The sequence below is a fragment of the Panulirus ornatus genome, chromosome 64, assembly GCF_036320965.1.
Source record: "Panulirus ornatus isolate Po-2019 chromosome 64, ASM3632096v1, whole genome shotgun sequence".
NCBI lineage: Eukaryota > Metazoa > Arthropoda > Malacostraca > Decapoda > Palinuridae > Panulirus > Panulirus ornatus.
In genome coordinates this window covers 4,139,703-4,166,642 of record NC_092287.1, presented here as the reverse complement: position 1 = coordinate 4,166,642, position 26,940 = coordinate 4,139,703, and the positions used below count along the sequence as shown (strand labels likewise).

At 38.4% G+C, this 26,940-nt stretch overlaps 1 protein-coding gene across 1 annotated transcript in view; it reads left to right on the top strand.

Annotated features, from left to right (window-relative positions):
* The window catches only part of LOC139746347 (activating signal cointegrator 1 complex subunit 3-like), a 114,433-nt gene that overhangs the window by 46,754 nt on the left and 40,739 nt on the right, over window positions 1–26,940 (top strand). Inside the window, 11 exon segments of the mRNA XM_071657521.1 lie at window positions 1,996–2,085; window positions 5,186–5,330; window positions 11,482–11,618; window positions 12,204–12,377; window positions 12,607–12,832; window positions 15,587–15,728; window positions 17,485–17,593; window positions 19,993–20,161; window positions 23,321–23,529; window positions 23,531–23,542; window positions 24,521–24,655. Coding sequence (XP_071513622.1) covers window positions 1,996–2,085; window positions 5,186–5,330; window positions 11,482–11,618; window positions 12,204–12,377; window positions 12,607–12,832; window positions 15,587–15,728; window positions 17,485–17,593; window positions 19,993–20,161; window positions 23,321–23,529; window positions 23,531–23,542; window positions 24,521–24,655 — 1,548 coding nt within the window.

The following is a 26,940-nucleotide window of genomic DNA, read 5'->3' as shown; positions in this document are numbered from 1 at the left end:
CACCACCTCGACCAAAACTCCCTGTATCTGCAATACTGTCATCAAACATTTTCAACAAATGTTCAAAACACTCACTCCATCTCCTCACTTCATCACTACCTGTTATCACTTCTCCCCTTGCCTTCTTTACCAATATTCCCATTTGTTCTCTTGTATCACACACGTTGCTTACCTCCTTCCAAAATATCTTTTTATTCTCCCTAAAGTTTAATGATACTCTCTTATCCCAACTCTCATTTGCCCTCTATTTCAATTCATACACCTTCCTCTTGACCTCCTGCTGCTTTCTCTTATATATCCCCCAGTCATTTGCACTCCTTCCTTGCAAATATCATCCAAACGCCTCTCCTTTCTCTTTCACTAACAACTTTACTTTTTCATCCCACCACTGACTACCCTTTCTGATCCGCCCACCTCCCACCTTTCTCATGCCACATGCATCTCTTGCACATGCTGTCACCACTTCCCTAAATACATCCCATTCCTCACCCACTCCCCTCATGTCATTTGCTCTCACCTTTTGCTATTCTACACTCAATCTCTCCTGGTACTTCCTCACACTAATGTCCATTCCAAGCTCACTTACTCTCACCACTCTCTTCTCCCCAACATTCTCTCTTCTTTTTTGAAAACCTCTGCAGATCATCACCTTCGCCTCCACAGACACCCCACCAGCTACCCTTCTCAGCTAATTGACTTCCAAAAGTCTCTCTTTTACATGCCTTGTCAATCAACACATAATCTAATAATGTCCTTTGACCATCTCCCCTACTTGCATATGTAGACTTGAGTATACCTCTCTTTAAACCAGGTATTCCCAGTCACCAGTCTTTTTCCATGACCCAAATCCAAAAGCTCTCCACCACTTCCGTTCACAACACTGAATACCCCATGTACACCTCAACTGCCACATTGCTTACCTTTACATTTACATTACCCATCAATAATACCCAGTCTCATGCTCCAAAACTGCTGACACATTCACTCAGCTGCTCCCAAAACACGTGCCCCTCAAGATCTTTCTTCTCATGACCAGGTGCATAAGCAGCAATCACCCATCTCTCTCCATCCACTTTCAGTTTTACCCACATCAATCTGGAATTTACTTCCTTACAGTCTATTACACTCTACCAAAACTCCTTCTTCAGGAGTAGTGCTACTCCTTCCTTAGCTCTTGTCCTCTCACTAACCCCAGACTTTGCTCCCAAGATGTTTCCAAACCATTCTTCCCCTTTGCCCTTCAGGTTTATTTCGCTTATAGCCCGGTTTCTTTCCTCAAACATACTACCTATCTCTCCTATCTTCTTATATTGGTTACATCCACAAACACATTCAGACACCCCAATCTGAGCCTCCAAAGAGGATAAGCAATCCCCACTTGACTCCTGTTTCCTCTTTTGGAAATTGAAATACAACCCCTGAGTGTGGATGAACAGCTGAGTTGATTGATAAAGTCATCAATATTATTGTTGTTTTTGTAGTATATTGATAATGAAAAATTAATGAGGAATTACGTTAAAAGAAAGCTTCAATGATTACTTTTTTGCAATTATACATTTATTTCATACAGAGTTTTACCTTCTTGGTGTCCCATCTCTTGAACATTCTTTACTAATGTACAACTTCTTAAATTGATGCATGCTGTCTGCATGAAGCATGTTCTCAGTCATTCGTTTCTATTCATCCACCACTCTTATGCTGTAAAAGTACATATTTACATCTTTTTTAACAATTTTTTTTGTACTTTCATGGTATGTTTGTTACTTAGCATATTTAATAACATTGATAATTTGCTGGTAGGATATGCATTGAAAGCAAAGAGTGCTGTTAAGAATTGTGATTGAAACATACAACAAGGTGCCAACAACCATTTAGTTTTCAGAACTGAGAAATTGGAAATTGATTTTCATGTTAAAATTAGGTATGCTTCAGAAAATAGATTTAGCCTAATTAGATATGTATTTGAAGTATATATGTGTTTACTTTGTTTTTTAGGTTTCCCTGGGCACTGTCACAAACATTGAGGAAGCCATTGAATGGATGAGCTACACATATCTCTACGTTCGCATGCGCAAAAATCCTCAGGTATCAATTGCAGTTTTATAAGTGTACTGTATGTTGAAAGTTTTCATCTGAAAAACCTTTCTGATCACAGGCACACACTTTTTTTGTAGATGGTTGCTCTGATTGTCGTTTAATAGTCCTCACTTTTCTGGCATTTTTTTCTAGGAACACTTGTATCTCGAAAGGAATTTTAGTTCTCTACGTTCATATAAAATTTGCTTATTTGTGCATTAACCACATACTTTTTACTCCATTAGATTTCTCATACCAAATGTTGAAAAAATTTTTATATCCCTCATGATTCTTTACAATAAATGAATGCATTATTGGAAGTGAATCTTGAAACTTCATTATCTTCAGAAGCACTACCAAGGGAAATGGTAAGATCTTGATTTCACTCCACTGATGTTTCGTTTCTTAGGACAGTTTCCCTGAGTGATACTGTTGATAGTCTACTTTTTGTTTTCCCCTATACATTTCTATTCACTCTCCTTTAGTTTCTTTACCCCTAAACTCTTCTCTTGGGTTTCCATCCCAACCCTATGAATCTCAGGTTTTTAAGTTGTTTAAAAAATTTATTTAACCTTTCTGTTTCAAAGGTATGCATGTAGCAATAAAAAGGATCACTTCAGAAGTATATTTAGTCCACTGTATTCTCTTAAGTAAGGCCTAAGTGTCCAGTTTGTTGCTACTCATGTTTTATCATTTGTTTTACGTACACAAAAAAGTTGATCTCTGTTTATTATTATGTTTTAAGTTAAATCATTTTTCTATAATCAGTGTGATTCATTGATAATTTTTTATAATAGCAAAATTGTAAAAGTTTGTAAAAATATGAGCTGCACCAGGCAGATGTAATGTTTTTTGTGTCAGTCAGGTGCTGGAAACACTGCTTCAACTTGTGCTAGAAATACCTTTACCTGCCCTGTCTTGGTCAGCATTCAGTGCTAGAGTCAGTGACCATAAAATCGCTCTCCAAACAGTCTGAAGATAGATCATCATCGTCAAGTTATGCATGTTGTTTTTTGGCTGGTCCTGTCAATTTTGGAATATATAATGTATCGTATTATATGATGTCAGCACCACCATTCACTTCATTCCTACAAATGTCAGAGATTTGGGATTGATTATCAGTGAAAATCTAGAATTAAAGGAGCAAACTGAAAAGGGAATGCTTTCAAGCCAAGTAATAAGTGGGATGATAATAAAAACATTTGTAAGAAGAGAGAGACAATAATGAAAATGTTTTTTCATGTGTATGAAGTAAACTCAAATGCTGCTGTATTATATGATCACCTGTAAAACAAAGTGAATTAAACAAGATATAATACAGAAACTTTTCACAAGTAAGATAGATGGAATGGGGAATATGAATTTCTTCTTTTAAACTATTCGCCATTTCCCGCGTTAGCAAGGTAGCGTTAAGAACAGAGGACTGGGCCTTTTTTGGAATATCCTCACCTGGCCCCCCTCTGTTCCTTCTTTTGGAAAAAAAAAAAAAAAACGAGAGGGGGAGGATATCCAGCCCCCCGCTCCCTCCCCTTTTAGTTGCCTTCTACGACACGCAGGGAATACGTGGGAAGTATTCTTAATCCGAATTATGAACCATTAAATGAACTAGAGTTTTGCAGGAGAGATATATGATAATATATGCCTGGCAGCAAATAGAAGGATAACAAACAGTGTTCTGAACCAGAAAGGAACCATACAAGGATGATACAGAATCTTACAGCAAGAGTGATTCCTGGAAACAGCAAAAATGCATGAGACAAAGCATACAAAAATGCCAAGCAAGGAAGTTGGAATGATTATTTGATATACCAGGTGATCTAGCAGATGTGAATGGAGCAACTACAGAAACATTCGGAAGAAGATTAGACCCATGATCGCAAACAATTCTGGATGAACCTAGAATAGATAACTATGCCAGAGAGCAGCTGCTGAAAAAAATAGCATTATGTAACAAGAAAGATTAGTTAGAGGATGAGGCAAGACAATTGAGAGAAACATCATTCATCAGCATGTAAATCAAGCGGTGACCACAATGCATTATCTTTACCATCATGGCAAAAGTTCTTCATAGGTATTTGCAGTAGATGAGGTTACTCTTTCCATCATATTTTGTGTTAGTTGGCCATCTTCAAGTATTTCTTGAAACTTATGACTGTCATGTATAAGAGGAACAAACCTTCCCATCCTCTGCCTTATCTTTCCCAACTTATTATCATTTACATCTTTGGGCAGAGCAGGTGAGACTTTATATCTTTAGTATGCTTCATCGTGATAACTCCAACAACATCAGGTGCACTTTCTTTTTTATAGTCCTTGAATTCCAGCTCATATCATTAACCACTGCTCCATCAGTAGTAGTTATTTATATGCATTACTTTCAGTCTGACATTATTGCCTAACATTCTTGACCTCTTTACAGTGCTGGCACATTCACTCCTTCCTCTTACTTCATATAGTGTCTCCAATTTTTTGCCCTCTGAATGTATTCTTTGCCTTTCTCCCTCTCATCCCTTCATCTTGTACATTTGATGAGTACACACACTGAAGTCAACCTTGTCTTTAAGTTTCTTAGCTTGCCTAGTTACTGTACCTTCTGGCTAGACAACTCCGTGTGAGATCCAGAAATAATTATTGGTGTACATTTACCACCCTCCAGTTTTACTAAACTTTCTAATTTTGGTGTTGCCCATTTTTCTGCTAGATTCTTCAGTGTTGAGTTGTCAACCTCTTTGTGTCTGACTTACCTTAAAATCTCCCTTTTAGTTGACAAGCATTGGTCTTGCATGCTCTGCACTTTTCAAAACCTTTCATTAGCCAGGCCATAAACTTGCTCGATTGCTCCAACTCTAACACTGCATATTATTCTTTCTACAACTTCACTTAACTTCCTTTGTGTCACTGTTTGTATGACCCCAGGTCTATGCTCCAATACATCAGTCTTCAGGCTCGGTGTCTGTTAGGTGTCTTATCAGTCCAGTGATTGGTCTGATTAGAGAGGGTTCTCATATTTGTGGTTTAGGTTGTTTAATTACATTTAGTTGAAAAAGCTTATTCCTTTCTGTGAAAATCTTTTCCTAAACTGTATCTAACATTGTTATCACTAATTTAGGTCTATGGACTAATGTACAAAGAAGTTCAGCAGGACCCTACTCTCCAAGTGTTCCTTCGAGAACTCCTTACGAAAGCAGCAAGAGCTTTGGATAAGGCTCGTATGGTGCGATTTGATGAAAGTACGGGATATCTTCACATAACAGGTCAGCCTTTTATTTACTTTCTTGGTAGTAATACTGAAATCAGGTATGTTAAGCCTATGATTATTTTCTTGAAATTTAAACTGTTTGCTCATTGAAATCTGAATATGGACTTGGTAGACCATTGACCATATATATATTTATTTTATATATATAAATTTTTTTTTTTTTTTTTTTTTTTTTTTCCAAAAGAAGGAACAGAGGGGGCCAGGTGAGGATATTCCAAAAAAGGCCCAGTCCTCTGTTCTTAACGCTACCTCGCTAACGCGGGAAATGGCGAAGTTTTTTTTTTTTTTTTTTTTTTTTTTTTTTTTTTTTTTTCAAAAGAAGGAACAGAGAAGGGGGCCAGGTGAGGATATTCCCTCTAAGGCCCAGTCCTCTGTTCTTAACGCTACCTTGCTAATGCGGGAAATGGTGAATAGTATGAAAAAAAAAAATATATATATATATTTTTTTTTTTTTTTTTTTTTTTTTTATACTTTGTCGCTGTCTCCCGCGTTTGCGAGGTAGCGCGAGGAAACAGACGAAAGAAATGGCCCAACCCCCATACACACGTACATACACACGTCCACACACGCAAATATACATACCTACACAGCTTTCCATGGTTTACCCCAGACGCTTCACATGCCTTGATTCAATCCACTGACAGCACGTCAACCCCTGTATACCACATCGCTCCAATTCACTCTATTCCTTGCCCTCCTTTCACCCTCCTGCATGTTCAGGCCCCGATCACACAAAATCTTTTTCACTCCATCTTTCCACCTCCAATTTGGTCTCCCTCTTCTCCTCGTTCCCTCCACCTCCGACACATATATCCTCTTGGTCAATCTTTCCTCACTCATTCTCTCCATGTGCCCAAACCATTTCAAAACACCCTCTTCTGCTCTCTCAACCACGCTCTTTTTATTTCCACACATCTCTCTTACCCTTACGTTACTTACTCGATCAAACCACCTCACACCACACATTGTCCTCAAACATCTCATTTCCATCACATCCATCCTCCTGCGCACAACTCTATCCATAGCCCACGCCTCGCAACCATACAACATTGTTGGAACCACTATTCCTTCAAACATACCCATTTTTGCTTTCCGAGATAATGTTCTCGACTTCCACACATTTTTCAAGGCTCCCAAAATTTTCGCCCCCTCCCCCACCCTATGATCCACTTCCGCTTCCATGGTTCCATCCGCTGACAGATCCACTCCCAGATATCTAAAACACTTCACTTCCTCCAGTTTTTCTCCATTCAAACTCACCTCCCAATTGACTTGACCCTCAACCCTACTGTACCTAATAACCTTGCTCTTATTCACATTTACTCTTAACTTTCTTCTTCCACACACTTTACCAAACTCAGTCACCAGCTTCTGCAGTTTCTCACATGAATCAGCCACCAGCGCTGTATCATCAGCGAACAACAACTGACTCACTTCCCAAGCTCTCTCATCCCCAACAGACTTCATACTTGCCCCTCTTTCCAGGACTCTTGCATTTACCTCCCTAACAACCCCATCCATAAACAAATTAAACAACCATGGAGACATCACACACCCCTGCCGCAAACCTACATTCACTGAGAACCAATCACTTTCCTCTCTTCCTACACGTACACATGCCTTACATCCTCGATAAAAACTTTTCACTGCTTCTAACAACTTGCCTCCCACACCATATATTCTTAATACCTTCCACAGAGCATCTCTATCAACTCTATCATATGCCTTCTCCAGATCCATAAATGCTACATACAAATATATATATATATATATATATATATATATATATATATATATATATATATATATATATATATATATATATACATATATATATATATATGTATATATATATATGTATATATATATATATATATATATATATATATATATATATATATATATATATATATATATATATATATATATGTGTGGGGAAGAGCAGTGTGGTTTCAGAAGTGGTAGAGGATGTGTGGATCAGGTGTTTGCTTTGAAGAATGTATGTGAGGAATACTTAGAAAAGCAAATGGATTTGTATGTAGCATTTATGGATCTGGAGAAGGCATATGATAGAGTTGATAGAGATGCTCTGTGGAAGTTACTAAGAATATATGGTGTGGGAGGCAAGTTGTTAGAAGTAGTGTAAAGTTTTTATCGAGGATGTAAGGCATGTGTACGTGTAGGAAGAGAGGAAAGTGATTGGTTCTCAGTGAATGTAGGTTTGCGGTAGGGGTGTGTGATGTCTCCATGGTTGTTTAATTTGTTTATTGATGGGGTTGTTAGGGAGGTGAATGCAAGAGTTTTGGAAAGAGGGGCAAGTATGCAGTCTGTTGGGGATGAGAGAGCTTGGGAAGTGAGTCAGTTGTTGTTCGCTGATGATACAGCGCTGGTGGCTGATTCATGTGAGAAACTGCAGAAGCTGGTGACTGAGTTTGGTAAAGTGTGTGAAAGAAGAAAGTTAAGAGTAAATGTGAATAAGAGCAAGGTTATTAGGTACAGTAGGGTTGAGGGTCAAGTCCATTGGGAGGTAAGTTTGAATGGAGAAAAACTGGAGGAAGTAAAGTGTTTTAGATATCTGGGAGTGGATCTGGCAGCGGATGGAACCATGGAAGCGGAAGTGAATTATAGGGTGGGGGAGGTGGCGAAAATCCTGGGAGCCTTGAAGAATGTGTGGAAGTCGAGAACAATATCTACGAAAGCAAAAATGGTATGTTTGAAGGAATAATGGTTCCAACAATGTTGTATGGTTGCGAGGCATGGGCTATGGATAGAGTTGTATGCAGGAGGGTGAATGTGCTGGAAATGAGATGTTTGAGGACAATATGTAGTGTAAGGTGGTTTGATCGAGTAAGTAATGTAAGGGTAAGAGAGGTGTGTGGAAATAAGAAGAGCGTGGTTGAGAGAGCAGAAGAGGGTGTTTTGAAATGGTTTGGACACATGGAGAGAATGAGTGAGGAAAGATTGACCAAGAGGATGTATGTGTCGAGGTGGAGGGAACGAGGAGAAGTGGGAGACCAAATTGGAGGTGGAAAGATGGAGTGAAAAAGATTTTGAGTGATCGGGGCCTGAACATGCAGGAGGGTGAAAGGCAGGCAAGGAATAGAGTGAATTGGATCGATGTGGTATACCGGGGTCAACGTGCTGTCAATGGATTGAATCAGGGCATGTGAAGCGTCTGGGGTAAACCATGGAAAGTTGTGTGGGGCCTGGATGTGGAAAGGGAGCTGTGGTTTCGGGCATTATTGCATGACAGCTAGAGACTGAGTGTGAACGAATGGGGCCTTTGTTGTCTTTTCCTAGTGCTACCTCGCACACATGAGGGGGAGGGGGATGTTATTCCATGTGTGGCGAGGTGGTGATGGGAATGAATAAAGGCAGACAGTGTGAATTGTGTGCATGCGTATATATGTATATGTCTGTGTGTGTATATATATGTGTACATTGAGATGTATGGGTATGTATATTTGCGTGTGTGGACGTGTATGTATATACATGTGTATGGGGGTGGGTTGGGCCATTTCTTTTGTCTGTTTCCTTGTGCTACCTCGCAAACGCGGGAGACAGCGACAGAGCAAAGTAAATAAATAAGTGAATAAATAAATAAGATGTATATATAAGGCAGCGGGTTTGGATGGTATTGCAGTGGAATTTATTAAAAAAGAGGGTGACTGTTGTTGACTGGTTAGTAAGGTTATTTGATGTATGTATGACTCATGGTGAGGTGCCTGAGGATTGGCAGAATGTTTGCATAGTGCCATTGTACAAAGGCAAAGGGGATAAAATTGTGCTCAAATTACAGAGGTATAAGTTTGTTGAGTATTCCTGGGAAATTATATGGAAGGGTATAGATTGAGAGAGTGAAGCCATGTACGGAGCATCAGACTGGGGAAGAGCAGTGTGGTTTCAGAAGTGGTAGAGGATGTGTGGATCAGGTTTTTGCTTTGAAGAATGTATGTGAGGAATACTTAGAAAAGCAAATGGATTTGTATGTAGCATTTATAGATCTGGAGAAGGCATATGATAGAGTTGATAGAGATGCTCTGTGAAAGGTATTAAGTATATATGGTGTGGGAGGCAAGTTGTTAGAAGCAGTGAAAAGCTTTTATCAAGGATGTAAGGCATGTGTACATGTAGGAAGAGAGGAAAGTGATTGGTTCTCAGTGAATGTCGGTTTGCATTAGGGGTGCATTGTTTAATTTATTTATGGATGGGGTTGTTAGGGAGGTGAATGCAAGAGTTTTGGAGAGAGTGGCAAGTATGCAGTCTGTTGTGGATGAGAGAGCTTGGGAAGTGAGTCAGTTGTTCGCTGATGTTGCAGCGCTGGTGGCTGATTCAGGTGAGAAACTGCAGAAGCTGGTGACTGAGTTTGGTAAAGTGTGTGAAAGAAGAAAGCTGAGAGAAATGTGAATAAGAGCAAGGTTATTAGGTACAGTAGGGTTGAGGGACAAGTCAGTTGGGAGGTAAGTTTGAATGGAGAAAAACTGGAGAAAGTGAAGTGTTTTAGATATCTGGGAGTGGACTTGGCAGCAGAAGTGAATCATAGGGTGGGGGAGGGGGCGAGAGTTCTGGGAGCGTTGAAACTGTGTGGAAGGCGAGAACGTTATCTCGGAAATCAAAATTGGGTATGTTTGAAGGAATAGTGGTTCTGACAATATTATATGGTTGCGAGGCATAGGCTATAGATAGAGTTGCGTGGAGGAGGGTGGATGTGTTGGAAATGAGATGTTTGAGGACGATATGTGGTGTGAGGTGGTTTGATCGAGTAAGTAATGAAAGGGTAAGAGAGATGTGTGGTAATAAAAAGAGTGTGGTTGAGAGAGCATAAGAGGGTGTTTTGAAATGGTTTGGTCACATGGAGGGAATGAGTAAGGAAAGATTGACAAAGAGGATATAAGTGTCAGAGGTGGAAGGAACGAGAAGCTGGAAACCAAATTGGTGGTGGAAGGATGGAGTGAAAAAGATTTTGAGTTATCAGGGCCTGAACATAGAGGAGGGTGAAAGGCGTGCCACATTTCTCCAACTAGCTCTATCATGCATATCTTTCATTTCTGGAAACTTCAAAGCCTGTGTCACTGCATCCTTCCTTCTCCTGCTTGCTCTTCTCCTCCCTCTGCTTTTCCACTTTCTTGATCTTCTTTTTCAGTCTTCCTTCGCACATCCCTTCCATATGTCCAAACCATTTCAGCATACACAGAATACACATACTCCCACTTCCCTATACAGTCAACCCCCTTTATTGATATATTTCATTATAATTACCCCAGAATCCTTTTCTAAATGGGTCTGAGTATTATGCTATGACCCCATTTCCTGGGGCTCCTTTGAAGCAAAAAGTTCTCAGATGAGGCTGTACTCTGTTTCATCAACTAACAGTGATACAGCCTCTCCAAAGGTGGCTGCACTCAGCATAACCCCATGTCAGCAGAGTTTGGTAAAACCATCAGCCCTCCTCACAGAACAGAAGGCCTTCAGACATTACATTTCAAACACATCCACTTCTTCCATTCTTTTGCATTCAAGGCCCAAAATTCACATCCATACAGTATTGTCAGAACTGCTACATCTTCAGACATAACCATCTTTGCCCAGACAATGATTTTTCCTTCCACAGTGTCCCCAATATACCCAGGATGTTTACCCCCTCCTATACACTCCGACTCACATCAGCTTTCATGATTCTATCTGCTGCCATGTCTGCTCCCATGTACATAAAGCACTCCACATCCTCTAGGTTCTTCATGCAAACTCACACTCAACCCATCCTGCCTTGCTGCCTGGCAACACTTCATTAACTTACTATTATTCACATTAACTCTCAACTTCTTCCTCTCACACACTCCCAAATTCGTACAACAGTTTCTGGAGTTTCTATGTCAAGTCTGCCACCAGGGCCATGTCCTCTGCAAATAACTACTGACTCACCTCTCTACCCCAGCACACTGTAGACCAGCCCCCTCTTCAAGACCCTTGCATTCACCTCCCTCACTTTTTCATCCATAAACAGATTAAACAGCCATGATAACATTACACACACTTGATGCAGACCTTCCTTCACTTCAAATCACTCACTCCTCTCCCTTCTTACTACTCACATGCATGCATTACTCTCATTATTATCATTAAGTTTTGTAATTTTTTCATTACAGATATGGGCCGAATAGCTAGTCAGTTCTACATTAAGTATGATACTATTGAGATTTTCAATGATTACCTCAAGGCTCTTATGAATGAGGCTGATATCCTAGCTGTTATCTCTCAGAGCTCGGAATTTTCTCAGCTTAAGGTATGGTTGTCTTAAATTATGATTTCTTTCTCAAGTGAAATATAAAGTTGTTTAGCTCCCTCTCATTTTATTCACTGGTCAGTTCACATTTCAGAAAAGAAAGTCATGAAAAAATGTGTTGCATGCAGCAGGAGCACAGTAGTATGAATGTAGAATGATTTTAGTGTAGTTTAATTGACAACATTTTGTAACCAACAGTGACTTAAGTATTGAAGATGAAAAGCAGTGGGATTCATGTGTCTTTGAAGATGTTCACTTCTTTGGACATTGTCATTAAGAATGATTTAGCTGAAGGGCCATGTTTACCAGCTAAGAAAATTTTATAATATGGTAGATATTTAAGAAAGCCCTGTAAAGAAATGGTTTTTTCTTCATGAAAACTGCAAAAACTCTCATACGTCACAGAAAGTTTTGTTCCATGAGTCCCCATCTGTGGTGTTGGTGTAAAACCATTCTCTGATCTTTTGTTCTTAGTTTATTTTTTAAGGAAAGATTTATTTGAAATACTGAAGGATTCTTGTGGTAGGAATGTTAAGAGGTACAATGTAATACTAGTATAACCAAAGTAAATATCTTAATATTTAGGTAAGAGATGAGGAGTTGAATGAATTGGATGACCTTCACCATCATTGTGAAGTAGTGGCAATGGGAGGAGCAGAAAATGTTTTTGGCAAAGTCAATATTCTTCTCCAGTCACACATCTCACGCATCAGAGTTGAAAGCTTCTCTCTTGTGTCGGATATCAACTACATCACTGAGGTGAGCTTTTGTTTCTGTCTTCGCTTATGAAAACAGAAATTAAACTATTGAAGATTCCAGTAAGGTTACGTGAGGTATATTTCATTTTTCATAAATTGTAATGTAACAAGAGATAATTATTTTATTTTGTGCTTGTATATTATTTGCTTCTGTTCATTACAGTTTATGCCAGGAATGGCATAAAGATGCAAAGATACTGAAATCATTAGTGCCTGAATATCTCTTCCAGAACTCTGTTCGTATCACTCGTGCTCTTTTTGAGATCGTTCTCCATAGAAATTGGCCATTGATGGCTGGTCGGCTACTAACCATGGCCAAGATGTTAGAGCATCAGATGTGGCATTTTGAGAGTCCTATGAAGCAGTTTGCTCGTTTGACTCATGAGATAATAGAAAAGATTGATGATAAACGTCTCACCATTGAGAAAATCAGGGATATGGACCACAGAGAAATAGGTATGGTACCTTTTGTTGCTATGCTTGAAAAGATGACATTAATGTGATATAAGAAAATTTTGATCATCCTCCATAAAACATGTCTAGTTGAAGTCTGTGAAAAATCTTGGGTTTGACTGTTACTCAGAATGACAACCTTCTTTAGAAACTTATTAGGTTATTGGTACTCACATCAGGTTCATAGATAGAGCCAAAATAAACAAGATGTGTGGAATGATGTATGCAAGGGAGGTATGTAAGGACAGGTATAAGTGAGAGACTTTTTCTGTCACCACTCCCTTGAGTTCCTTGAGGGAATGGGCATCAGAGATTTAAAAAGAAAGATTGTGACAATTTTAGGGATCCAGCCCTAGAAATGAAATACACATCCAAAAGGATGTTATGTTTTTGTCCACTTGTTTGACTGGTAACCATACAGTGCAGTTGTATTCCATTTCATTTTTCATGTAAATAGTAAATATTTTTATCATTAGCTTTCTGTCTATCATTGTGAAAGTTGCCATTATCATACCAGTCATTATTTGACTTGATGGAGCTATCTTCTCATTATGCTTACTGAATTTAAGCTTTTCTGTGGTAACTTCTAAATATTTTATGTTCTTTTCTTTTTTTACTCTTTATAACTTTCCCAGTAAGGCCATTGTGTGGAGAGATCGATATCTTGTTAATCATTCCATTGCTTATTTGCCCATATTTCTCTTCTTTAAGCTCCATCAGGTTCTATTCTGCCTGTTTGCAAATTATTTTCAACTTAACAACCCACTAAATTATCCTTTACATCCTTAAAAATGCAAATTTTTCATGTATATTAAATGTTGGAACAGTACAGTTTCAGAGATATCCTTATGAAATGAAAAAAATAACTTGGAAGTATGTTTTTTTTTAATCCTCAGTAATAACATTTGGAGGTCTTGTGGATGTTTGAACACACTACACTGAAAAGTGGAAGAGTAAGGATTGAGTGTCAAGAGGGTTGCCACTGCACCTGTTTTGATGGTTATTTTACTTCCACCAAAATATTAGTTTCAGATTATTAATGTTTTATATTGTATAAGAAAATCTTTTCTTGCCACAATTAGTGTCATTCTTTGATAATTTTCTTATGTTTATTTATTTATGTATTATACTTAGTTGCTGTCTCCCGCGTTAGTGAGGTAGCGCAAGGAAACAGACGAAAGAATGGCCCAACCTACCCACATACACATGTTTATACATAAATGCCCACACGCGCGCATATACATACCTATACATTTCAAAGTATACATGCATATACATACACAGACATATACCTATATACACATGTACATATTCGTACTTGCTGCCTTAATCCATTCCCATCGCCACCCCGCCACACATGAAATGGCACCCCCCTCCCCCCAAGCGCGTGCAAGTTAGTGCTAGGAAAAGACAAAGGCCACATTCATTCACACTCAGTCTCTAGCTGTCATGTGTAATGCACTGAAACCACAGTTCCCTTTCCACATCCAGGCCCCACAGAGCTTTCCATGGTTTACCCCAGATGCTTCTCATGCCCTGGTTCAATCCATTTACAGCACATCGACCCTAGTATACCACATCATTCCAATTCACTCTATTCCTTGCACACCTTTCACCCTCCTGTATATTCAGGCCCCAATCACTCAGAATCTTTTTCACTCCATCCTTCCTTCTCCAATTTGGTCTCCCACTTCTTATAACAGCAAAACTATAAAAGTTTGTAAGATTATATTCTCAAATAGTCAAACGCATTGTATCAAGGTCAGGTGAATGCAGGCAACACTGCCTACACTTTTGCTGAAAAATCTTTTCCTGCCTCATCTTGGTCAATGTTTGATTCTGAAAAAGCCAATGTCCTTAAAATCACTCCACACAATCGAGAGACAAATAATCATTGTCAAATAATGCCAAATCATCTTTTATTTGGTCATCTAAATATAGCTAAAAGTTGCTGAATTTCTTTTGTGGAAAACTCCCTCAAATGTGCTTTTGTTGGCATGGCTGGTGAATGACTGACTGTAGGGAAAAATTATTTCGCGCTGCCACCTCAGCCTCCACCCAGGCTGAGGCATGAAACTCAGTATATAAATATTTGTCAAGAGTTGTCACCCAGCTCATGTACATATCCATCTGGAGGCATTTAGGGCTTAAGTTTTTTTTTTGTTTTTTTCCAAAACACATGACCATACTTTCCTTTACCTTGTTGTCCATGCCTGAGATTATATTGTGAGACCAAGAAGAATGACCAGTAATAGGCTTCAGCATTGGGGTCTTAACAAGCAGTAGGGATGGAAAAGATAGAAAAAATTGGAATTTTGTGGGATATTGGGAATGACATAATGTTAGTGGTCTGGACCTGAGCATATGGAGCTGTCAAAGTAAACCATGGAGTGGTTTGTAAGATGTGGATTTCCAAGCCCATGCTCCTTCTTCTTCCCATCTTAGTTACCTTCTGAGACACAGAGATAAGTGGACAGTATTCTTTCTCCTGTATATGTTTTGTATTGAAGTGAAAGGCTGTGTCCTCATGGTCCACCCTATGTAATTAGGAATGAAGTTAAAGATGATAATAGGTGGCTGGAGTATGAATATCACTGATGAGCTGTAAAACAAAAATATTTCCAGGGAAAATCTGATGTATAATGAATGTTAAAACTTATGACTTTTTTTTTTTTTTTTTTTTTTGTCGCTGTCTCCCGCATTTGCGAGGTGACAGCGAAAAAAAAACAAAAACTTTTCTACTTGTGTATTTCTTAGGTAAGCTGCTTCGTCATGAGAAGATGGGTAAAGAGGTTAAGGCAGCAGCATGGCAGTTTCCTTTGCTCTTATTAGAAGCCATCATCCAACCAATAACCAGAACAGTACTCAGGGTTAAGCTCAACATTATTCCAGAATTCACGTGAGTACAGGTGTAATTAGAAAGCAAAGTCATTGTTATCCATATTAAGATAGATGCTGTTCCTCACTGAAAACATTTGTTCCATTTATGTCATTTATGAACTTCACACATTCATAGCACAAGAATCTATGCATGATTGTTCTTCAAAGATTTTGGTTAAGAGCCAGATCCACTTGGGGGTTTATCAGAACTTAGTTCCAGCTAGTTTCTTCCAGTTGATAACTTATTTTATTCAGTTTCAGATGCAATTTCAAGGATATGATTAGCCAGAACCAGAACTTATATTACAACAGTTGCATACAAATGGTAAAAGAACATGATTCAAATTTTACTTATTTGCACAAGAAAATGGAATGCTTATTTTGATAAGTTTGAAAGAGGATGATGAAAAATGCAGACTGGTGCATACTTGTGTTCTGAATTCTTGTAAACATGCAGGACTGTTGAAGATGGTAGTTGAATAGCTCATTGCATTAATGTTTAAATAGATCCTTCACAGAAGAGGATGGGGTAAAAGTATTATGTAAACCCCTGAAAGCAGTTTTTTTGGTTTATTAATGAGCTATAGGACTACTTCCACATATAGTTCTCGAAACTTTAGGTTGTTCTCACTGGAAGGGATAAACTCCTTCGTTATCTTTTCTACACCCTCTATTACTACTGTGTATCTGGTTGGAGAGATAATATACTATTTAGTGTATTTGTATTTGGTTAGTTGTTTCAGTAGCTCCGTCATTAACTGTTTTGGTTTCTAATATGCATTTTCTAATGCCCAGTTTTTTGCCAGAAATTTCCAATCCATCTGTATTTGTATATATTATCATCAGACTTCATGTTGCACTGTTTGACATTCTTTGTATCCATGTGTTAGTTTTATGGTTTTCATGATCTATGATATCTCTTTCTGGTGCTTTTTTTTTCCCCCACAATGTCTATTTTGATACACAGTCTACTAGTCCACAAGAAGCATGTTTCTTTTTTAACCCTAACACTGCCAGGCTGTTATACTCAACTCTGAAAGTAATCTTTACATTGTTTGCTCCATTTGTCCCAGTTCTTTTCATATTAATTTTGTTCATTCACTATTGAAAGATAAACATCCCATTTAAGTATCAACTAGTAGTACTATGTCTTCCTTATGTTTTTCTCTCCTTTCATGAATGTGGTCTTTCTTTAGTCAAGATGTCATTACCAGTCTGTATTAACATCCATAACATCTCCCTAACTAGTGAATGGGAGTTGATTAGTTATGGAGAGTATGTTGTTGTGGCCACCCTCTTGGGGGAGTTCCAGGTGCAAACAGGTGCCAGAGATATAGATAGATTGATTAACATTCAGTCTTGCTATTTCTGCAATGTTTGATCTAATCCAGTGTTTGGTTAATTCCTGAAGCTAGCTTTCATATTCTTGAAGGCTTTTAGGCTCATCTGACAGTGCCTTTTCTTACCACTATATATCTGGAACACTTTGTCCTCCTTTCATGCTTTTTATTCATATCTTATTACCTGCATTGTGCTTCCATCATAATTTTAGGAAACAGAACATTGCTTTAAAGGTAGGGTAAAATACCCCACTGAATGTTGCAGACCATATTCAAGAATGCTAGCCCAGAACTTTACATTCCCTTTTATCATTTGTTTTCTACACATTTATTTTTTCATGTTTATGTTTACTGATGTTACCATTCATTTTTTCTTGACAATTCTGTAACTATGATCAGTGGGAGAATGTGTTAGTTGAATATGCTTTTGTACAGATGGAACGACAAGGTTCATGGAAGTCAGGAAACATATTGGATTTGGGTGGAGGATCCTGACAACAACCACATGTATCACCATGAACAGTTCACCCTTACCAAGAAACAAGTAAGTTATAGAATGATTAGATTTTCAGCCCACTGTTTCCCCATAATCTTTGCTAGTTTTATATATATACCATTTTGATAAGCTGATGACTTTACCTAACATAATCACTGAAAAGCAGACTGCGAATTGGCACTCCTTCATCAACACAGTAACCCACAAGATCCACAGCAACCATCTCTTTCGTATGTTAAAGGAGAGCCATCTTTACTGCGCAAATCTAGACCCCACTCGTTCTAGTGACATCCCTTCTCCCAAAGCACATATACATGTACTCATGAAATACTACTCAAAAGTCAGCCACAAAGCAGCCTTACCCTAAGGTAAAAAATCATCAAAAGCCTCCTCAAAATACATCCAAAAACAACTGCCCACACACCCTTCACTCCCACTGATACAAACAGTGCAATTAGAACCTTAAAGAACCCTTTTGAAACAGATTTGGACAACTTAGTAAACTTTCACATACAACACTTTGCCCCCGTTGCAGCAGAGGCACATAGAGATATTTTGAACCCTTCTTGGTTACACAACAAATTCCATCCCATCTTTAACCTTGCTAATGTAATACAATCCAAAAGTTCTCCAAGTCACCCAGCTGCTCCTCCTATCCCCTTATATCACTTTAGTCTTCAATATCAAAACTGTGAAAAACTGATCCACAGCAGAATCAAACAAAACGTCTTACTCTCACCAACACAACATGACTTTAGACCCAGCCACTCCATAGCCTTCACCACCATAATACACACTGACCTCACACAATATATCCTAGATCATTTCATCCAGCCACAGCCCCCTTTTTGCACAGTAATAATGGCAATACACATCAGCAGTGCATTCAGGACTCTCTCCTGACACAGTCTCTAACATGGGATAGTTGACACTGCCCTCCACAACAGTGCAAAAAAATGGTTGGCCAGTTTCATAGTAGACTGCCATGGCAGACTCACTTAATGACTTCACCTCTGAAATGCTTAAACTGTAAAAGGAGTTCCCCAAGGAGCAGTTCTTTCTTCTGTCTCTTCCAACACTACTTCCTATTGCCACCAGCAGACCACAACTTAATATTAAGATCTTTCATGTGCAAACAACCTCACAATCACCTCACAAGACCCTGATGCCACAGTTGCAACAAGAAGCATGCAGCACTATATAACACAGTTGGAACAATGGCTTAGATGGACACAAAGCCAGTTCACACCCTCCATTTACCATGAATGGACAATCACTCCCACTAAACAGAATATCAACCATTCCAGGCTTCACATTCAGGACACACATAACATGCACTCCCCACACCAAAAACATCAACACAAAAGTGTTAATCAGAATTAGTGCCCTCATAGGACTAACTGGCACCAGCTTTAAACAGGAAAAAGAAACCCCCTAGCTTCCTTTGCAATTACTCTGCTCCACAGTAAACTACACCTCATCTGCATATGCTTCCACCCCTCACAAAAGCATATATAACAGAACTACAAACTACACAGCAGTCAGTGCCTGCCTAGCAACCACAAGCACTCAGCACCTACACCATGAAACAGATCTCAATACAATCCCACCTCATTATGCTTAGCATTTAGTTCTGTGCAATAGCACTAGACCACCCAAACCACTCCATAACTAACCTCCATCCCTGAGGTAGAAATAAAAAGCTTACCCATGCCTCATGCCTCAGCAACCTCTACTCACAGATCCCACACCCCAGCAAATATAACTCTTGACAAAACACATACACAGAAATAACCCAACAAGCTCTAAACAATCGCCTGCTTAGCTCAGTCTTAACCTCCATCCCTGGACATGCACCCATCAGAAGCCACAATTCACAACATCACCCACACTTTCAGTATATCCCAAGATTCTTCATGTCCACAGAGGCCAGCTTCCAGTGTTTCTCTTGCAAATCTCCCACCAGTGCTGCGTCATCATCAAATAACAACTAACTCGCATCTTAGGCCACCCCACCTACGTACAGCGTATCTGCCTCTCACTCTAAGACCCTTGTACTTACTTCCTTCATCACCCCATCCATAAATGAATTAAACAGCCATGGTTACATCACACACCCTTACTTCATACCAGCCTTCACATGGAACTCTCCTCTCTTCCTACTCATGTACATGCCTTTGACTCTTGATAAGTCTTTGCTTTTGGTAACTTTCCTCCCTAACCATACATTTGGAAGACCTTTCACAAGAAATCTCTTTCAACCCCATCATATGTTTTCTGCAGATCCATAAATAGATGTACCTGTTGTGGAATTAGTTGAAAAATAAAAGGATTGGGGGGTGCAGATAAGATACCATCAGAAGAGAGAGGGATGGCAAAGTATGGGATAAAGTTAAGATATGAAATGTATTTGTGGTAATGATTATAATTTTTGTCCTACCATCTAGGTTGTGCGGCAAGAGGAGCAGCAACTTGTATTTACTATCCCCATCTTTGAACCAATGCCCACTCAGTATTTTGTGAAAGCCATTAGTGACAAATGGCTTGGTTGTGAATCCACAGGAATTATGAATTTCAAGAACTTAATCCTTCCAGAACGTCATCCTCCCCACACAGGTAATTGCTTGCTGATTCAGGTGTTCTTTTTATGAAAGACACGGGGTATTTACAGTTTTGTGTCTTCATTTCCATTCATTACAGTCTTCAGACACATTCTCATCTTGCTGTGGTATCTGATCTTTGATCCTTTTGATAAAGTTGTGTACTTCTGAAAAAGAGAAGCCTTTGCACTATGGTAGATTTCCATTTTACAGTACTTCAAGTTGGTAATACTGATAAGCTTTTTAGCATGATTCAGTTTTGCTTATTGTTTTTACTCACCTTGGCATCCTGTGCCTCAGCTTCAAACAGTGATATTGCTTTAACTGATTTTCACAAAATTAATCCCCTTAAAGTGAGGCACATGTGCTTATGAATCGAACCATCTCATACTTCAGAGAATGCACATTCATTTTTGGAGACTTAGATGAGTCCTGCAATTACATTCCGTAATATGACCCAAGGTAACTTTTTTTTGACTAAGGGCACAGTATTTGATTAGCAGTACCAAAGAATTGCAGGTTAAAGTATGCTTTATGGCTCTGGAGATTAAACTCTCATTATCCCTTAGGACCAAATCTTTTAGGAGATAGATTCTTACTATTCATTTTATTTTACATGGCTTGATATACAGCTATTAAGTGGATTCATTGCTATGATACGGCAAAACATTTTACCATCTCAAGGATGTACACATTTACTTAGTGCACAGTGCTATAGCCAAATTTGGTATTTTAGTTTTTTATGTTTTCTTTTCTTGTAAATGTATATATTTGATTTTGTAATGGAAAGCAGGAAATATATGGGCTTTTTTTTTCCCCTCAAATTATCAACTTTCTACAAGTCACTCACTGTTTAAAGGTGAATGCCATTCTCATATATATGTGGGGTGGGTCATGTGAATGCAGTCTTAAAGTTCATTCATAGGCATCCTCAGCATAATTTGTAGTGCATGTGCATAAAGCTTGCAAAGAATTCTCAATAAATATCCACTTCATGCAATAGAAATAAAGTTGTGGATAAGTAAAATCCTCTTCTCTATTCACTATTTACAAAAGAATTGTTCGTCTTTTCTTTATCCAGTTCTAGAATTAACTGTACCCATTTGCATTCCACTTGTAGCTTGTTTCCTTTCCATTTTTCTCAGCCTCTACAATAAAACCATCTTTATCAATCTGTCACCATATTAAGTCTATCCATTTTTCTTCTAGTGGCTCACCAAGAGCAGAATGTTTGCATGTCCATGGAAGTCCTCAATCACTCTTTTGACTTCAAAGAGACACAAATCCACCTCACTCCCTCCAGTTACCTTGAATGGACAAGCACTTCTACCGTACAAAACACCAACCATTCTTAGCATCACCAGACACACGACTTGCACACACTGCACCATTTATATCGTCACAAAAGCAACACAAACAAAAGTGCCCCAGAATACTAACTGGCACCATATTTTGACACAAAATAATCCCTTTGCATTCTTTTCAAACATTGTTCCACACCACTGAAAATTGCCGCACACCTGCCTGGACTTTCATCTTCTCAAAAGCAAATATAGGAAAGCTGCAAACCAAATAAGATGGTGCACTCAGAATAGTTGCTGGCTGCCTAGCAGCCACAATAAAACAAAGACCCTCCCAATACCATCCCACCTTAAGATGCTCAGCACCCAGTTCTGTGCATCAGTACTTGACCCCTCCCACACAAACCACTCCGTAACTAACCGCCAACCCCAAGAAGAAAGAAAAGCTTTCCCTGCCTCACACTTCAGCTACCTTTCTCACATATCCCCTATCTCCATCAATTATGATACCAACAACACACTTACAGTACACTGAAATGACTCAACAAGCACAAAATAATCATTCTTTCAACTCACTCATAGACTCCACCCCACCAGACTTACACTAATCAAAAGCCACATTCCCCAGACAAACATGTCACACTTTCCCATCTATGCTCTGGACTTCAGCCATCCTTACAACTCTACAAACATCATTTCAGCATATTGCAAGATCATTTATACCCATGATGCAACTATGTACCACAACAAAGACATCAAGCACTTACCACTCACTTGTCCTACACATACACCCTTAATAGGATACTTGGGGTTGTGTGCCTGTGATAACAAAGTACTGGAGAATCATAGTTAAATAGGAGAATGTACTCATTGAGATTTTTCCTTGATCTTAACCCTTTTGATGCTCCACCCTTCATATGATTCATGGTATAACAATTAGCTATTGCTCCTTATGTCATTTGGCTTTTAATTAGCTCCCTCCATCATTTGAAATACCAGCTGAAATTTGCTTCCACCATTTGCACATAGATATCACTAGCAGCATACTGCCACAGCTTAAAGAATATCACAGATCTCTCTCTCACACACAGATTGTCTTAGAGAATGCAAGTATGTCATCATGGTGTGATGCGAGATGTACACACCACCTTTTGTGGTTAATTTTTAGAATAAAAGAAGAAAAATCTGTTGTATTTATGTTTGATGGAAATGAAACAATTTGCAAATTTATACTTGTGAATTAAGCTCTGCCTGTAAATATGTAAATGATACATTCATAAAAGGAATTTACATAATAGATTTGAAATATATAAGTAAAATGTATATGTAATTTGAAATCATTCTTGGATAAAACCATGATTATCATATGTTTACACAGATAAGGTTCCATGCCACAGCCCATGCCCTCCAACATCCATATTACACTACACTACACTGCACTACACTACACCACACCACACTACACTACACTACACTACACGACTCCCTCCCACACCATATACTGTTTTTAGGTAACTTATTCACTGGCATATAATGCATACATAGTCTTTAAGGGAAAACAGAAGGCATTTTTATTCTTGTTTCATGTTCTGACGAGGTTAATTTTTGAGGAATTATGCAGTTAAGTGGCTACTTACAGATGAGAAGATTCAGGTTATGGTATTACATAAGTTATAACGGCACCTGTATTTTCATTTTGTGATTATTAAATCATCTACAGTTACATTTACCCAACTTTGCATTTTGTTTTTTTTACACAGTAAATTAATGATTATTTTATTATTGACACTCTCCCATGCAGACAAATGAATATTATGTAGAGATATTGTTGAGTGAAAGATTGAGGTTAATTCTATGTACTTCTCATTCTGCAGATCTTTTGGATCTAGACCCACTACCAGTGACAGCACTGAAGAAGCCAGAGTTGGAACTTCTGTACAATTTCACTCATTTCAATCCAATCCAGACTCAGCTGTTTCACTGCCTTTATCATACAGACAACAATGTTTTACTTGGGGCTCCAACTGGCTCTGGCAAGACAGTTGCTGCTGAGATAGCCATGTTCAAAGTTTTCCAAGAAGCACCCTGAAGCTAAGGTTTGTTGCTTTTTTCTTCTTCTTCTTCTTCATTTTTTTTAATGAAATTGCTGTTGTTAGTTGGTTTAGTTTAACCCTGATACTGCCCATGCTTCCCTTGCATGTCATAGAAGGCATCTATGAAAAGCAGGAAGGGGGAGCCTGGGAATCCTCCCCCACTGTATTACTTTCCATAAGAAAGAACAGAGGAGAGACCCAGGCAACAATTTGTCCTTGAATGCTGTCATCTGTTCTGGATGTTACCTTGCTCATTCAGGAAATGGTGAACATGTATGAAAAGAAAAAGATTGGTTTCGGTTAAGGATCAAAATAGGAAAAGCGTAAGTAGACTTTAAGTTGTGGTATGTCCCAGTGAAAAGTTAGTGCAAGAAAGATAGTCTGGAGCAGGTATAAGATTTTTGTCATTTGCAGAAGGAAAATAAATGAATTTAATATAATGTGACGAAGTGGCTGGTATCTTTCTAATGAAGAGCTCTGGATGAACTCTATTGAATTTTCCCATTGCTGTTGTTCTTCACTCACTCTTAACTGTTAAAAGGCAGGTTTGGACAGAAAATTTCATCAGTGTGCAAAAGGAAAAACATTAAAACAGTCTTTTATTACATGATAGATTAGCTTTCATAATGAATTGAATATACAGAAATGTATGTTATTATCATTGTGTTGGCCTGTTCCACTGCTGCATAAGAGGTGGCAGAGGTTCTGGATGACATGTCTGACTGTTAGACAGAATGATAAGTAGCAGTGATTATATCAGACGAGTGAAGTTCTCAAATCCAAAAAAATAAGGTTCTTACATTTTATAGAGGTGACCTAATCTCATCTTGAAGAAAGTTTCCCCTCACTGTAGAGTATAGTCATCAGACATTGGTCTTGGTCCTTTGATTTTGTAATCTTAGCCACCATCATTGTATGTCATTTGTTTGACTTGAGAATGATTTTTTTGTTTTGTTTTAAGCAGTGGTTATGTTTTTGCAGGTTGTGTATATTGCTCCTTTGAAGGCACTAGTTCGTGAACGTGTGGAAGACTGGCGGGTGAGGTTACAGGAAAATCTTGACAAGAAAGTTGTAGAGCTGACTGGTGATGTCTCTCCAGACATAAGAGCCATCCAGGTATTATATATATTATATTTATTTATTTTATCCCTGGGGATAGGGGAGAAAGAATACTTCCCACGTATTCCCTGCATGTCGTAGAAGGCAACTAAAAGGGGAGGGAGTGGGGGACTGGTATTCCTCCTCTCCTTTTTTTTTTTTTTTTTTTTTTTTTTTTTTTTTTTACAACTAAAGGAACAGAGAAGGGGGCTAAGTGAGGATGTTCCCTCTTAGGCTCAGTCCTCTTTTCTTAACACTACCTCACTAATGTGGGAAATGGTGATTATTTATAAAAAAAAAAAAATTTTTTATAATTCTTGATTGCTGTCTCCTGCAATAGCGAGGTAGTGCCAGGAAACAGACAAAGAATGGCCCATCCACCCCACATACACACACACACACACACACACACACACACACAGACCTTTTCATGGTTTACCAGCAGACACTTCACATGCCCTGGTTCAATCCATTGACAGCACGTCGACCCCGGTATACCACATCGTTCCAATTCACTCTGTTCCTTGCATGCATTTCACCCTCCTGTATGTTCAGGCCCCAATTGCTCAAAATCTTTTTCACTCCATCCTTCCACCTCCAATTTGGTCTCCTGCTTCTTCTTCCCTTCACCTCTGACACATATATCCTCTTTGTCAATCTTTCCTCACTCAGTCTCTCCATGTGTCCAAACCACTTCAACACACCCTCTTCTGCTCTCTCAACCGAAAATTAAATCTTTGAAAGTATCTTTTCAGACCAAAGATAGAGCCTTCTGAGCATTTTAGAGAGTATTTGCTTAGTGGTATGGTAGATTGCATTTTATTCCCAAGTATATGAATATTACAATTTTATAAGTTGATTTTCATAGACTGTGAGTTATGTGAATTACCCCATTATTTTAAGAATCATGCATAAAACTCATATTCACAAGGACAGCCAAGTAGGTATACTCAAATCTTGCAGCTGTGAAGAATAGTCATATTTATCATCCTAGTCTTTCTATCCCTCCTATCATGGCAAAATCCCTTTATAGAATAATTCTTTTCTGATCACATTTAATTTTGTTTTGTTGTATAGTTATGGAAATTCATGACAATTATTCTGTTGACATCTTTACTCACTGTATGATATTTATCTAACATTTACTGAGATAAATGGTGTACCGTAGTTACTCTTGTGTTAATGATCTGATAAGCCAAATCTGATTAACTTACTTGTCTGAAAATTGGTGTACTATTGTATGAAAAGATAAGGTAATTCGTGTTGTTTCTTGTCGTATTTTTTTGAAAAGATAGAAATTTTTGTTGTTTCCTCATTTGTGTTTTTATTTTTCACCTGGATTAGGTTGATTCATAGTCTTTGTACCTTCTTCAAGTTGTTCACTTTCATCTGATCAACTATTCTTTACTTGTATCTGTACCTGCATATATATATTGTGTTTCCCTTTTTTACTCTTCAGTAAAGTGAAAGTTAAAATCACTAGACCATGTAACAGTCTTCAAGATTGTCCAGTCCTCTCAGCATCTCTTCATCTTTTAATAGAATTTCATTAAATTTATATAGCTTGATTTTTGTGGGTTAATATGAAGCTGAGTTTACTTCAGTTTGTCTGGCTGGGATATGTAGTATTAGCTCACATTAGTAGTTGGTAAGGCAGCCAACAACCATTAAGGTATATTAACAGTACTACCTGCCTAGGTATTGGGGGGAGAGAGAGAGAGAGAGAGAGAGAGAGAGAGAGAGAGAGAGAGAGAGAGAGAGAGAGAGAGAGAGAGAGCCACACAAGCATACTAACTCTCTTTGTCACTTATAACACTTGACAACACTTAACTCACACAGCTCATTCCTCGTAAATAGATTTTCCTGCCATGAGCACTATGTACTAGCACTGCTTTTTGGCAGAATGATATGAGCAATAGATAATAGTAGTAGGTAGAAACATTTAGGCAGGAGCATTAGGTAGAAAGATTAGGTAGAAGAAAGCAGGAGCATTAGGTGGAAACATTAGGTAGAAGTAGAGAGGAGCATTAGGTAGAAGCAGCCAGAAGGATTAGATAGGAGCCTCTCCAAACACTGCACTAGTTCATAATTATTGTGCCAGCTTTGTTATGTTTTCCTTCAAGTTCCTTCAAGTTTGATATTTACTTATATTGCTACTACTCTTTATTTGATTATAACCCTGTATTTTTGGAAAGGTTTGTACCGTCATAAGTATGCTTCATCTCTCATATATTTGTTGAACCAGGTCTCTTCCATGTTAATTGATATTTTATTAATAACCTTTTCTGTATATTCTACTTAGA